General features: G+C 35.6%; 1 protein-coding gene across 15 annotated transcripts in view; it reads left to right on the forward strand.

The window, feature by feature from the left end:
• LOC145266567 (RUN and FYVE domain-containing protein 2-like) overlaps nt 1-12,484 on the forward strand; it is a 328,450-nt gene that overhangs the window by 122,545 nt on the left and 193,421 nt on the right. For all 15 annotated transcript variants that reach the window (XM_080122395.1, XM_080122403.1, XM_080122393.1 and 12 more), the window contains 5 exons: nt 119-236; nt 3,131-3,235; nt 4,268-4,391; nt 8,015-8,085; nt 10,210-10,284. In XM_080122395.1, coding sequence (XP_079978521.1) covers nt 119-236; nt 3,131-3,235; nt 4,268-4,391; nt 8,015-8,085; nt 10,210-10,284 — 493 coding nt within the window. The remainder of the gene's footprint in view (nt 1-118; nt 237-3,130; nt 3,236-4,267; nt 4,392-8,014; nt 8,086-10,209; nt 10,285-12,484) is intronic.

Consider the following 12,484-nt stretch of genomic DNA (forward strand, 5'->3'; position numbering starts at 1 on the left):
TGAGAGCAGAATTCCTCTTTCTAGAGACAAGGGGAGACAATGTCACACTAATAACCTATTTTATAATTTATTAAATTATAAAAAATAATATTCCAATTATTTATGTTTCTATTTTCAGCAAAGAAAGGAATCCTACGAGACAAGCGTGAATTTTGGGGAGTGTTGGAAGTCATTGAGAAATTTGCCCCTGAAGCTGCTGAGATTACGACCAGTGTGAGAGACATGCCAAATATCAAGTGAGTGCGACTTTTTAGGGGAATTTTTCTCCAATAATTAAAAAAAAAAAATCCACAAAAAACAAAAAGAATGGATTTGACATCATAGCCTCTTTAACTTTCTTGGATATTAAATATATTGATGCAGGGAAAATTTGGTTTCTAATCTCTGTATCTTTTTTCTGTTTTTTTTTTTTTTTTCTTGTGTTTTTCTTTTTTGTTTTATCTTTTTTGTTTCTATTTTTTCTTTTTCTTTTTTGTTTTTCTTTTGTTTTAATTTTTCTTTAGTTTTTTTGTTTTGTTTTTATTTCCCATTGTTTATCTTTTTTCTTTTTTGTCTTTCTTTTGTTTTAATTTTTATTTCTTTTTCTTTTGATTTCTTTTTCTTTTCATTTCTTTTTCTTTTTATTTCTTTTTCCTTTTCTTTTATTTCTTTGCTTTCTTCTTTCTTTATTTCTTTACTTTTCTTTTTCCTTTGTCATTTTTTTTTCTTTTGTCTTTTCTTCTTTTCGTTTTCTTTTTTCTTCTCTTTCTTTTTCTTTTCTTGAGTATTGCTGGTCTAAAAAGGTTACAACATAGGGCCAAATGTATTTTTCAAAAATGCCAAATTACATGAAACCAAATGCTTATTTTTTCTTTGTCGGCTGTTTTACGATTGAAGACTCTAGAAACATAAAGGGAATTTTTGTCTCTCACTTGACTTGATGTGACACTGTTTTCTTACACTTTTCTATTTTTTGTACTGTAAGGATTCAAAGTGCTCTATCTCTTAGTGAAAACAAGTGCCGAGGACGTTGTTACTTTTCATAATCATGTAAACTAGTGGAACCTGTGGAAATTCCACAATTGCGTCTTTCATATTGCTGCTGGGAATTCTGTAGACGTTCAGCATGAATGGAGACCCCGTCATATTATTGTAGCCCCTTTTGTTAAAACTCTGGTTAATGTAGTATCAGAATATATCTGGTTATTAGAGGAATTTGTGACATCGTCTTTCTTTCTTTTTTGATAAATAGGATCTCTCAATCGAATACTTTATAATCTGGAAACCGTGACATGCCTACATACGTATATATATTAACGGTGCTACGGTATTAATATATAGTTTTAAGTGTAATGCCTTATTTTGGGACCTGTGGAAATTCCTCAACGGCATCTTTCATATGTAATATATTGCTGCTGGGAATTCTGTGGATGTTCAGCGTGAATTGAAACCCCGTGTTATTAATAATAGAGACCCGTGATAATATTGTAGCCCTTTTGTTAAATCTCTGGTTAATGTAGTGTCAGAATATATCTGGTTATTAGGGTTTATCTCCAACACCCTTATAGGAGTTTGTGACATATTTCCATTGTTTGCACGCCTGGCGCTAATGAAAATCTCATGATATCATTATAACCATCTTTAGATAGAACAGATACTACCCTTGGATCTTAGCCAGGAGTCCAAGAAGATATATTTTAGGTTCACGTATGGCCCAAAAACGACATTATTTTCTAATTTTAATTTTTTTTTTTTTTTTTTTTTTTTTTTTTTTACATAGCAGCTTTGGTGATCGGGAGATCCTATTTATTAAAAAGAAGGATAGGTAATAACATACTATGAACATTAAATTAGAATCTCTATATACTAATTTAATTTAATGAGAACGGCTCTTCAAAAATTTGTTCACATTGGACTTTAAACCGACCATGCCATAGTCAGTCGGCAGCAACTTCAGGATATTGTGTTCTACAGAAGAAATTTTCGCTTATTTTTATGCACACATAGGAAGTAAGGGAAATTGCCAAAACACGGAACTATTTGCACAAGTAGGAATATATACAGGATGCTTGATGTCCGTATGGTGCTGATGTGCTGACCATCGCACTGATTAATATGGACTGTTCCCTGAGCGTGGCATGCTTTGATGCGGACCTGAGGGAGGATGCCTTGGACAGTGCCCAACGATGGATCTCAAGATGGAGTGCAATGCTATTACTGATCCTTTTGTTTTTTTATTCACATCATATAGTCATCATCAAGGCCTGGAGGCCACTCAAGGATAAAGGTTAATGAGTCCTGTAATGGAAAGTTGATCATTTATTTCAGGGGATGACTCTTCGAGCACCTGTTCACGTTGGACTTGAAAACGATTATGTCATAGTTAGCCGGGAAGTAGCTCTATGGTATAGTATTGCATACACGAGCAGTTCTAAGAAAAAAACTCTGCTCATGGAATTTTTGCTTAGATTTATGCATAAAGCTCGACTGAGCTCCTATTTATGGTCCCTCCTCGCAAAACTTTCACAAGAAACACCCGTCTAGCAGAAAACACTATCAACAATTTCCCCCACTCTTTATCTGTGCCTAAACCTAAACGTAGATTCCATGAGCAAAGCTTCTTTCTTAGAACTGCACGCCTATGGAATTGTCTTTCGTTTTCCTGCTTTCCAGCTGACTACAATATGGTTGTCTTCAAGTCTAATGTAAACAAGTTCTTGATGAGCCGTTCCATATAAGTTAACAAGTTTACCGAATTTCCATTGCTAACGGTTACTATATTGTCCAATTTCTACTGTACACTCTTTAACCCTTGTCCTCGAGTGGCCTCTTGGCCTTGATAAGTGGTGATGCCTATGTAAATTGAATAGAAAGTAAGGGAAATTGTTGAGAGTTGTTATAGCTAGTCGAGTGTTTGTTGTGAGAGACTTACAAGGAGAGTATAAAGTGAAGTTCAGGCGAGCACCTGCCATTGAAATAACGGTAGAGCAGAGAGAAGCTGGCATCTTCTCTTCTATGAGATAGAGGCTGCACACGAGAGAAACGGACATTGCACACTAGATACCAAAGTTTATATGTGTACTAGCAATAAAAGTCTGGAAACTTATTTAAGGCAAATCGTATTTTTTAATTTTCATTTTGTTTTTTCCAGGACGCCATTGGGCAGGGCACGGGCTTGGCTTCGCTTGGCATTGATGCAGAAAACACTAGCGGATTATTTCAAATTGATAATAGAGAAGAAGGATTTTATACTTTCGTAAGTAATTGCTTTTTTTTTTTTTTACATTTCTTTTTCATTCATATAAGAACGTTTTACTGAAACTAAACAAATTTCTCACAGAAAATATCAAACATCAAATAAAATGAACAGACATCTTGCTGCTCAACTCCCTACATAGTATCCCTGCAACTTATTTGCCTGATAGTAGCCTCCTACATCAAAGTGGCACAAAAAAACAAATGTGATTTGGAATTCTTAATTTCAAATGGTTTAATGATAGAATTTTAATTTTTTTAAATGTTTACAAATGACTGTCCCCAGTTTAATGTTCTATATATTTTTAAAAATTCTCTCGACCTCCGCTCCTTTTTTTCTTCTCGTCTCCCTGTTTCCTCTTCCCTTCTCTCTTGTTGTTTGCCCACTCCTCTCTTTATCTTTCTCCTTTCTCTCTTTCATCTCTCTCTCTTTTGTCTCTATTTCATTTACCTCTCTCTTTTTCTTATTCACCTCCCTTATTTTCTTTCCTCCCTCCCTTATTTTCTTTCCTCCCTCCCTTATTTTCTCTCCTCCCTCCCTCCCTTATTTTCTCTCCTCCTTCCCTCCCTTATTTTCTCTCCTCCCTCCCTCCCTTATTTTCTCTCCTCCCCATCCCTCATTTTCTCTCCTCCCCATCCCTCATTTTCTCTCCTCCCCATCCCTCATTTTCTCTCCTCCCCATCCCTCATTTTCTCTCCTCCCCATCCCTCATTTTCTCTCCTCCCCCTCCCTCATTTTCTCTCCTCCCCCTCCCTCATTTTCTCTCCTCCCCCTCCCTCATTTTCTCTCCCCCCCTCCCTCATTTTCTCTCCTCCTTCATTTTCTCTCTATCCTCTCCCATCTCCCTCTCCCTGTCTTCTCTCTGTCTTCTTCTCTCTCCTCTTCCTTTATTCTCTCACTCCTCTCTCTCTCTCTTTCATCCCTCTCTTTTTTCCTCTCTCTCTCTTTTTTGCATCCTCCCCCTCCCGCTTTTTCCTCTCTCCCTCTCATTCAAATAAAATATTATTTTAACCATATCAATTTTTATTGCAGTGAGTTCTATGAGCGAGGTGCTATTATGATGGAGGATGAAGGAATGGTAATAGCGGGACTTTTAGTTGGCCTTAACGTCATTGATTGCAACTTATGTATTAAAGAAGAAGATCTTGACCAACCCGTGAGTATCGAAACTGCGTTACTTTCTTTTGTGGGCCGTTAACTATATGCCGCAAAACATATCACGATAAACTGTCGTGTTCAGGCAAACCAACCTCAGATATTTATCATCGCAATCCGAGCGTGTCAAACTTTTTCGTTACTGTGACCCACAGAATGAACCATATTCTGCATCTGTTGACTGCGATGTAATGCTGGTTCTGTGCAGTTCTAGGAGGTCCACTCTCCCAGGCATTGCCTTCTCTCTTTAAGAAGGGGTTAGTTTATTTACTGAGGCGCTCTACTGGGGAATGCTGACAAGGCTGCACAGGCATATTTTGCAGGATCAGAGTGCTCCTCCTCTGGCGCACTGATTTTTCAATCCATCTTTCTGACCTTAGCATCACAGGGAATACAGACGGGGCTGCCCAGGCATTTTTTGTGTTGTTATTTGCAACCTGTATTCTTGATGTGCCCCCTTTTGCCCCCCCCCCCAAGTTGCATGTCTCACATCTTGTGATGCATCCGCTCTCCACTTAACCAACCTTTGATTCCTTAATTCTATGACTCTCGAATTCCGCGAGGTAGAGCTATACATTTTTGGTTTAATCGATAATCCTCCCTTTAATTTCATAAGATCTATTCGCTTCTTTGAGCTTCCATACTTTTCTTGCGATAGAGATGATTCCACTTTTACCTGTTTGGAAGTACCCTGTTTCATGCTTATGCAAATTTCTTTCTTGGGTTTTACACCATATATTTCTTGAGACTAGCAGGGTGACCTGACATTGCCCGGGATCGAATGATGGTCAATGAATGTTTCACACTCCCATATTTTTATTGCCATCGAAATCTGTGAAATCAACCGATTTTTAATCAAATCGATTGATTGCTTGCTCTAATTAGAGACCCATCGCGATGCACCTGGAGGAAGCTTCACATGCTTCTTGCAGTGTCTAAATTCACAATTACATTGTAGTCTACATTGCACTGTGGAGAACCTACTGTTGATTTTATAAAATTATTTTTATATATAATGGCTTGCATTAAAATGCAAAAGTCAAGTATCATGGTTCAATTGTGCGCTTAACAGAAACATTCATTTCGAATACGCTCGTCATATCAAAGAACCTTTTGAATTTATATGCCTAGCCTTACTACTTGTGCAGTGGTAATGGCTTGAATTAAAGTTTAAAATGAAAAAGTCAAGTATCATTGTGAAATTGTGCTTTAAACGGTAAAATTCATTTCGAACACATCTCTGTTATATCAAAGAACCTACTGTTGAATTTTATATGTTAGGCCTTTCGGATTGTACGGTAATAAAACTTTTCAAATGCACTTGTGATGTTAGGCTGTGTAAGGTGTTAACTTTGGTCAAAATCGCCTGTTCCTTTTTTCATCGGATAATTTTGATTATCCATACTTATCAAAGACATTCCGGTACAAAACCTATCTAAGAAAACTACCAGGCACATGAAGTACCTTTGTGTGAAATTTCATAAAAATCGACCCAACCGTTTTCGAGTCCATAGGGAACTAACTCAGACTTTCCTTTTATATAATAGATTATCTGGTGTATGTGTATATATAAGAGGTGTATATAAACGAGGACCATAACGCCATGTTATATATACTCATCATATAGTGTTGTGTATATATATGTACGTGTCTGTGTTCATCCCTAGTTTTCATGATCGTCTGTATATATTTTTACGAGTTTATGGTTCTTTGATTTATACATATTTATAACAGCGTCTCTGTGATCGTTTTGTGTGTGTGTGTGTGTGTGTGTGTGTGTGTGTGCACATGTATTTATAATGGTGTGTAACAAGCACGGACAATGATAATTTACCAACAAACAGTTCTTTACGCATAGGGACGAATAACATCTTTCTAGGGTTTTACATCCGGCCAAACGGGAAAACATAACTCTGTCCATCTTTGGGTCTTCATCGATGGATCTGCAGCAACGGCAATAAAGATTTCCTGAGAGACGACAGTCGACACTCTGGTTATTATTTCCAACTTTGACTGAAGATCCCCCCCCCCCCAAAAAAAGTTCACTTAATTTGATCGAGTAGTTCTTTTTGGGTTTTTTTTTTTGCAGCGGAAAAATATGTTTTTATGACAGCACGTTGAAGATAGCCATCTTGGAATTTTTTGACTATGCCACAGGCAGATAACTCAATTTAAAGCGCCGGCACTCCCTCCCCATCTTTAATACTAGCTTTTCTTCCTAAAAATCGAACCTTTTGCTCGCTATCATAACAAATTGTTTTTTCGCTATAAAAAAAAGAACTACTTGATGAAATTAAGTGAAATTTTTTTTTTTGGAGAACTTCATTCCATAATGTATATGTACAATATAAAATTTTTTCAATATTTTCATTTTTTAATGTCTTGATTAAACTGTACAAATATCGCAACTTTTATTTAAGAATGTGCCTCAACTGGAAGTTGCACGCTTTCCTATTTCTACATTTTTGTTATCTCCTTCTCTAATAGCTTCCCTGACGTACAGAAACCATTACGACCGGCTGCCATATATCTGGTCATCAGCTGACTCTCCTTGCCTGTTCAACTTGACTTTCAAACCTCAACTGACTGGCTTCCTCTCTAAACTGACTACGTGTATATATAAAACTATTTCTTTGTAACTGCATCATCACCGCAATGCAGCACTAAAGAATCATCACCTGATCTTTGTCCTGTAATCTTGTTTATGTTATCTAAAATTCCTAACTGTTTGTTTCCGCAGAAAATTCTGACATTTACATTTTTGATGCATATTTTAACTGACAAAATATTTAGAGTTTGAAGTTCCCCCCGCTCCCATTCCGAAAATGAAATAACCTTTTATTATGGTATGTGAGCACGTAAATTGCTGACTATGGATAAACAGTGATTGCTAGTGGTAGCTATTCTTGGCTCAAGAAAAATATGGTGCTTTTCAATGTACAGGGCGTCCAAAAAGTCACTGAAGGATTTTAAACTTAAATAGATTCTTTATTTTTGATGATATTTTTTTGTAATTTTAACACAAGCTGACTTAGATATTAGGAAATTTAAAAATGAAAAAAAAAAAATGAAAAATTCAAACAATTTTTATTTATAAAAAATAATGTCTTTTAATTGTTGTCCATTTTCAGTTTCGCATATTTGTGTTCTTTCCAAAACATTATTAATGACAGATTGTAGAATCTCTGGATTGCGATTTAACTTTCTTATTTTGTTTCTGATGATTTCCTTCAATTCTTGCATGATTTGGGGGTTTGTTAACGTAATAGCGCATGATTTTTCGAATTGCATTGTGACTTGGCCTATCTCTTACATAAAAATGCCGTCGATAAGCTATTTTAGTCAAAACAATTGACCCTTGATTTTGGTAAAACAATTTCACAACTTGCGTACGTTGTTCAACGCTATACTTATCCATAATTAATTTGCAAAATATTATCTGTAAAATATCTGAAATAGAGAAAAAAATAATTCATGATAAAATGACAAAGATTTTCAACCCTGCAGTGACTTTTTTACACCCTATAGAAATATTGGATTTGTTCAAATTTTTGTAATTTTTCTTAAAGTCTTAAATAACATTTTTTTTTTTTTTTTTTTTTTTTTTTTTTTTTTTTTTAACAGATGGGTGTCATAGATTTTAGTTTATATTTGAGGGATAACAAAGTGCCGATGGAAATACCTGACTCAGAAAGGTACGTGTTTATAAGTTTCGAACATGGCTACCCCGGCATTGCCCGGGTTACTGAAAAAAAATAAAAATAAAAAAAAAAAGTTTGTGTTATGATTGATGATACATGTTATCGGTTTAATATCAACTCAAAAATAAGCATGGGACAAAGTATAATCTTTAACAAATTTATTCAACAACTTACAGATTAAATAGTAAAGTAGAAGCCACTAAATGTGTGATGATTAAATCTGTGACACATTTGTTTATCTCCTAAGCTGTCATGGCAGATCTCAATTCTTTGCTCCAAAGAAAAAAAACTATTATTTTAGCTTGTACTTATAAGTACCACTTATCAAGGCCCAGAGATCACTTGAGGATAAGGGTTAAGAGTGTACAGTAGTCCATATGGTTTTATATGGAAATTGTTCTAGACAAGATGTGAAGCCACTTGATGTAAAAAAAAAAAAGCAAAAGATGATTTTCTCGCTGTTGAGCATCATTCATTCATACAAAATCAATATTTGATTCTGAATAGCCAGGTTCATTCATTCACTCTGCATAAATTGGATAATTCTATTATTGTGTTTCTGAATATTTGAGATGAGGATTGGTTATTCATATTATTTGGATTCTTCAGACTACTGTTCTCATCTTGAGTATCATTTTTACAACGTTTTAATCAATGTAACCTCTGACGTTCCTCAGGTATATGTTGTCAAACTTGGGAATTTCGACAAAATTTTGAACGGAATCCTTTATTTTTACTTCACGGGGGTAGCATGCTCTTGTTCCATCAGCCATGACTGGATAAAGGTCCAAAGTAATTTGCAATTGTATTTTTTGGTCGCCCACACTGAGAATTGAACCTTCAACCTTCAAAAGAATATAATTTTTACCATTTATTTTTCCAAGTACTTTAACCACTGCACTATGGGTTCTTGCCGTTCAATCCTCAATGTGGGTGACTGTAAAATACAATTGCGAATTACTAAGGATCTCTATCCAGTCATGGCTGATGGAACAAGAGCAAGCTACCTCCGTGAAGTAAATAAAGGGTTCCGTCCAAATTTCCAAGTTTGACAAGATACACCTGAAGAAGGTCGAAGGTTACATTGACCGAAACAGTTATGAAAATGACACTCAAGATGAGAACAGTAGTCTGATAGAGCCACATAATATGAATAACCAATTGATGCTTCCAAGTACTCTAACCATGGGTCTTTGCAGTTCAATTCTCAGTGTAGGCAACCAAAAAATACAATTGCAAATTAATTAGGACTTCTATCCAGTCATGGCTGACTGAAACGAGCATGCTACAAAAGTTGAAATAGTCACATGTTTAAGCTATAAAGAGAAAGAGGAGAGAAGGAGGAAAAAAAAGTAGACCTTACCCAATTATTAATAAATATATATATATATATATATATATATATATATATATATAAATGAAAATTACAATTGAATTTACCAAAATGATCAAAGATGGTAAAATTAAAGTAAATTATAAATATTAAAGAATTAATATTTATAAAATTATCTCAGCCAGATATAAAAGCTCGATAAAATCAAATAGGAAATAGAGCTTATAATATGAGCAAACAGTTAATAAAATATGTTAAAAAACACTATGAAATGAGTTAAAAACATATTTAATCTGAAAAGGAAACACTAGATACATGGATAGTCCTTAATCCGCAGAGTTTCGAAGAAATACTCTCCTTCTCATCAGAGGTTAGGAATTAGCAAAATGCGGGATCGGATTTTGCATGCAGAAGTATTTGATGAAACAACAAGTAAGTCAAAGATCTTACTTGAAAACAAAATAAGTTAAGCAGAGGGAATATGGTAAAGAAAAAGGTGATTACACAAAATCCGATCCCGCATTTTGCTAATTCCTACCCTCTGATGAGAAGGAGAGTATTTATTCGAAACTCCGTGGATTAAGGACTATCCATTTGTCTAGTGTTTCCTTTTCAGATTAAATATGTTTTTAACTCATTTCAAAGTGTTTTTTAACATATTTTATTAACTGTTTGCTCATATATATATATATATATATATATATATATATATATGTATAATCTCAAAAATATTGTTGCATTAATTTTTTCATTTTTATGTATTTTAATGTAATTTTTTTTTCCAGTGCTGAAGGAAAGTCTAAGATGGCGACCATATTAGATCAGAAAAATTACTTAGAAGAACTGAACCGTCATTTAAAGTAAGTCACCTTTCCTTTTTTTGTAACTAATGTATAAATTTAAGTTAGCCTGATTTTAAATGTTCAACCTAAATAGCATTTAAGCTGACAAATCCAGCATGGATTTTATGTCAAGGGAAAATGGACATGTGGCCCTGCAGTGGCAGAGAGATACTTTTTAAGCTGGTGTCAAGACGGTGAGAAAGAAATATCAGTAATGATGTGTTAAAAAAGAAAGAAAAGCCGAGTTGGATTTATTTTTGTTTGTTTGTTCCCTTTTCGACGGTGCCGGATGGAGAGAGGTTTGAACTGTGACAAACAAGGTTCCAACGTAACAGTCACGTTACAATAAGGGTTAAAAGAAAAAAAAAATCCAGCAGATTGGACTAAGTTTGTTTTGGATTTTTTCTTTTAACCCGTAGTTCTTAATTTCTTTCATTCCTGTGGGTTCGACTCTCATGATCGGCAGGAATTAGTACCCTACACTGATGATTGCGTAAGCATGAAACAACCAAACTCCTATCCTTACATCATCAACGCTCTGATCCCCATCTGGCATCAATTGTGATGGATGGCTCTCGTCTGGGTGAGGCCCCGTGTTTTGACAAGCTTCTGGATTTGACCTTTACTCCTGATCTGAAATGGAACACGTACATCAAGTCAGTTGCCAAGGTTGCTGGAAAGATGGTGGGATCCTTCTACCGCTCCAGAAGATATCTCACTACTGATGCAATTCTCTATCTATATAAAAGCCAAGTACATCCAAGGATGGAATACTGTTGCCATATCTGGGCAGGAGCTGCTAAAAAGAGCCTATCCTGCCTTGACAGAGTACAAAATAGACTTCGTGGCTTAGTGGGGGATGCCCTTTTCTCTACCCTGCAACCTCTCTCCCACAGAAGAGACATTGCGAGCCTATCCTTGTTTTATTGTTATTTCCATGGCAGGTGCTCGTCTGAACTCCAATCTCTGGTCCCCCCTCGCCAATCTTTCACGAAAAACACCAGTCTAGCTGAATCCACTGTGAAAAATTTCCCCCACTCTATATCTGTGCCTAAATCAAAACGCGGATTCCATGAACAAAGCTTCTTTCTTAGAACTGCACGCCTGTGGAACTCTGTTCCGTCTGCCTGCTTCCCACCGGACTACAACTTGGATGTCTTCAAGTCCAACGTTAACAAATTCCTAATGAACCGCCCCCTTAAGTAAACACTTCATCAAATCTCCACACTAACGTAATGTACTTGCAATAACCCTTATCCCTGAGTGGCTTCCGGGCCTTGATAAGTGGTGATCACTGTGTAAAAAAAAAAAAAAAATAAAATAAAAAAAAACTAGTGTCTGAAGGTAAAAATGAATAATTATTATTTAATTATAAATATATAGTTATCCACAGACACTGTTTCGCTGTATCAGAACTCTATAGTGTGGTTAGACCAGCAGTCATCCTAAGACCAGTTTTGAATCAGCAACCATCGAGTCAATAGTCAGTAGCTCTAACCACCAGGTGATGGGGATATACGCTCTTTAAATTATCTTAACTTGCTACATGAATACGCTATGCCATGTTCCCAAGAGATGCTTAGGAATAAAGAATGGCAATTCCAGCAGGATGGAGCACTTCCCCACTATCATCATGACGTAAGAGCATATCTTGATAATCACCTGCAAAACAGATAGTTAGGACGAAGAGGAAGTATCGAGTACTGTTCATGCTCACCGGATTTGAGCCCCCCTGGATTTTTCTCTTTTATTGGGGCCACGTAGGGGGCATGTTAAACACAGGATTAACACCAGAAAACGAATGAATGAATGAGTGGAAAGCCATCATTGGAAGATGTGTCAATATACCAATTGAGCTGATTAGGAACATTTTTGATTCAATCAGTGAGCATTGTCAGCTGTTCATGGACCACAATGGCCAATAATTTGAACACTTCCGATAATTAACTGGTTTCCATATTTGTTCACAGTATTTTGATGTACGAAAGTTATTTCTTATAATAAATGTGTGTGTATGTATGTATGTATGTATGTATGTATATATATATATATATATATATATATATCTAATCATGCCAAGCTCTTTGTAAACCTGAATAGAGCTCTCTTCAATGATTGACAGTGTTCATATAAACATTGATAAGCTAATATTTTACTAGTTTATTCTGATATGATTACAACTGTGCAAGACTCCAAAAAGTGCAGGACATCTGTGGCC

Source organism: Euprymna scolopes, chromosome 41 (genome assembly GCF_053919585.1).
Source record: "Euprymna scolopes isolate OS-2025 chromosome 41, ASM5391958v1, whole genome shotgun sequence".
Lineage (NCBI taxonomy): Eukaryota > Metazoa > Mollusca > Cephalopoda > Sepiida > Sepiolidae > Euprymna > Euprymna scolopes.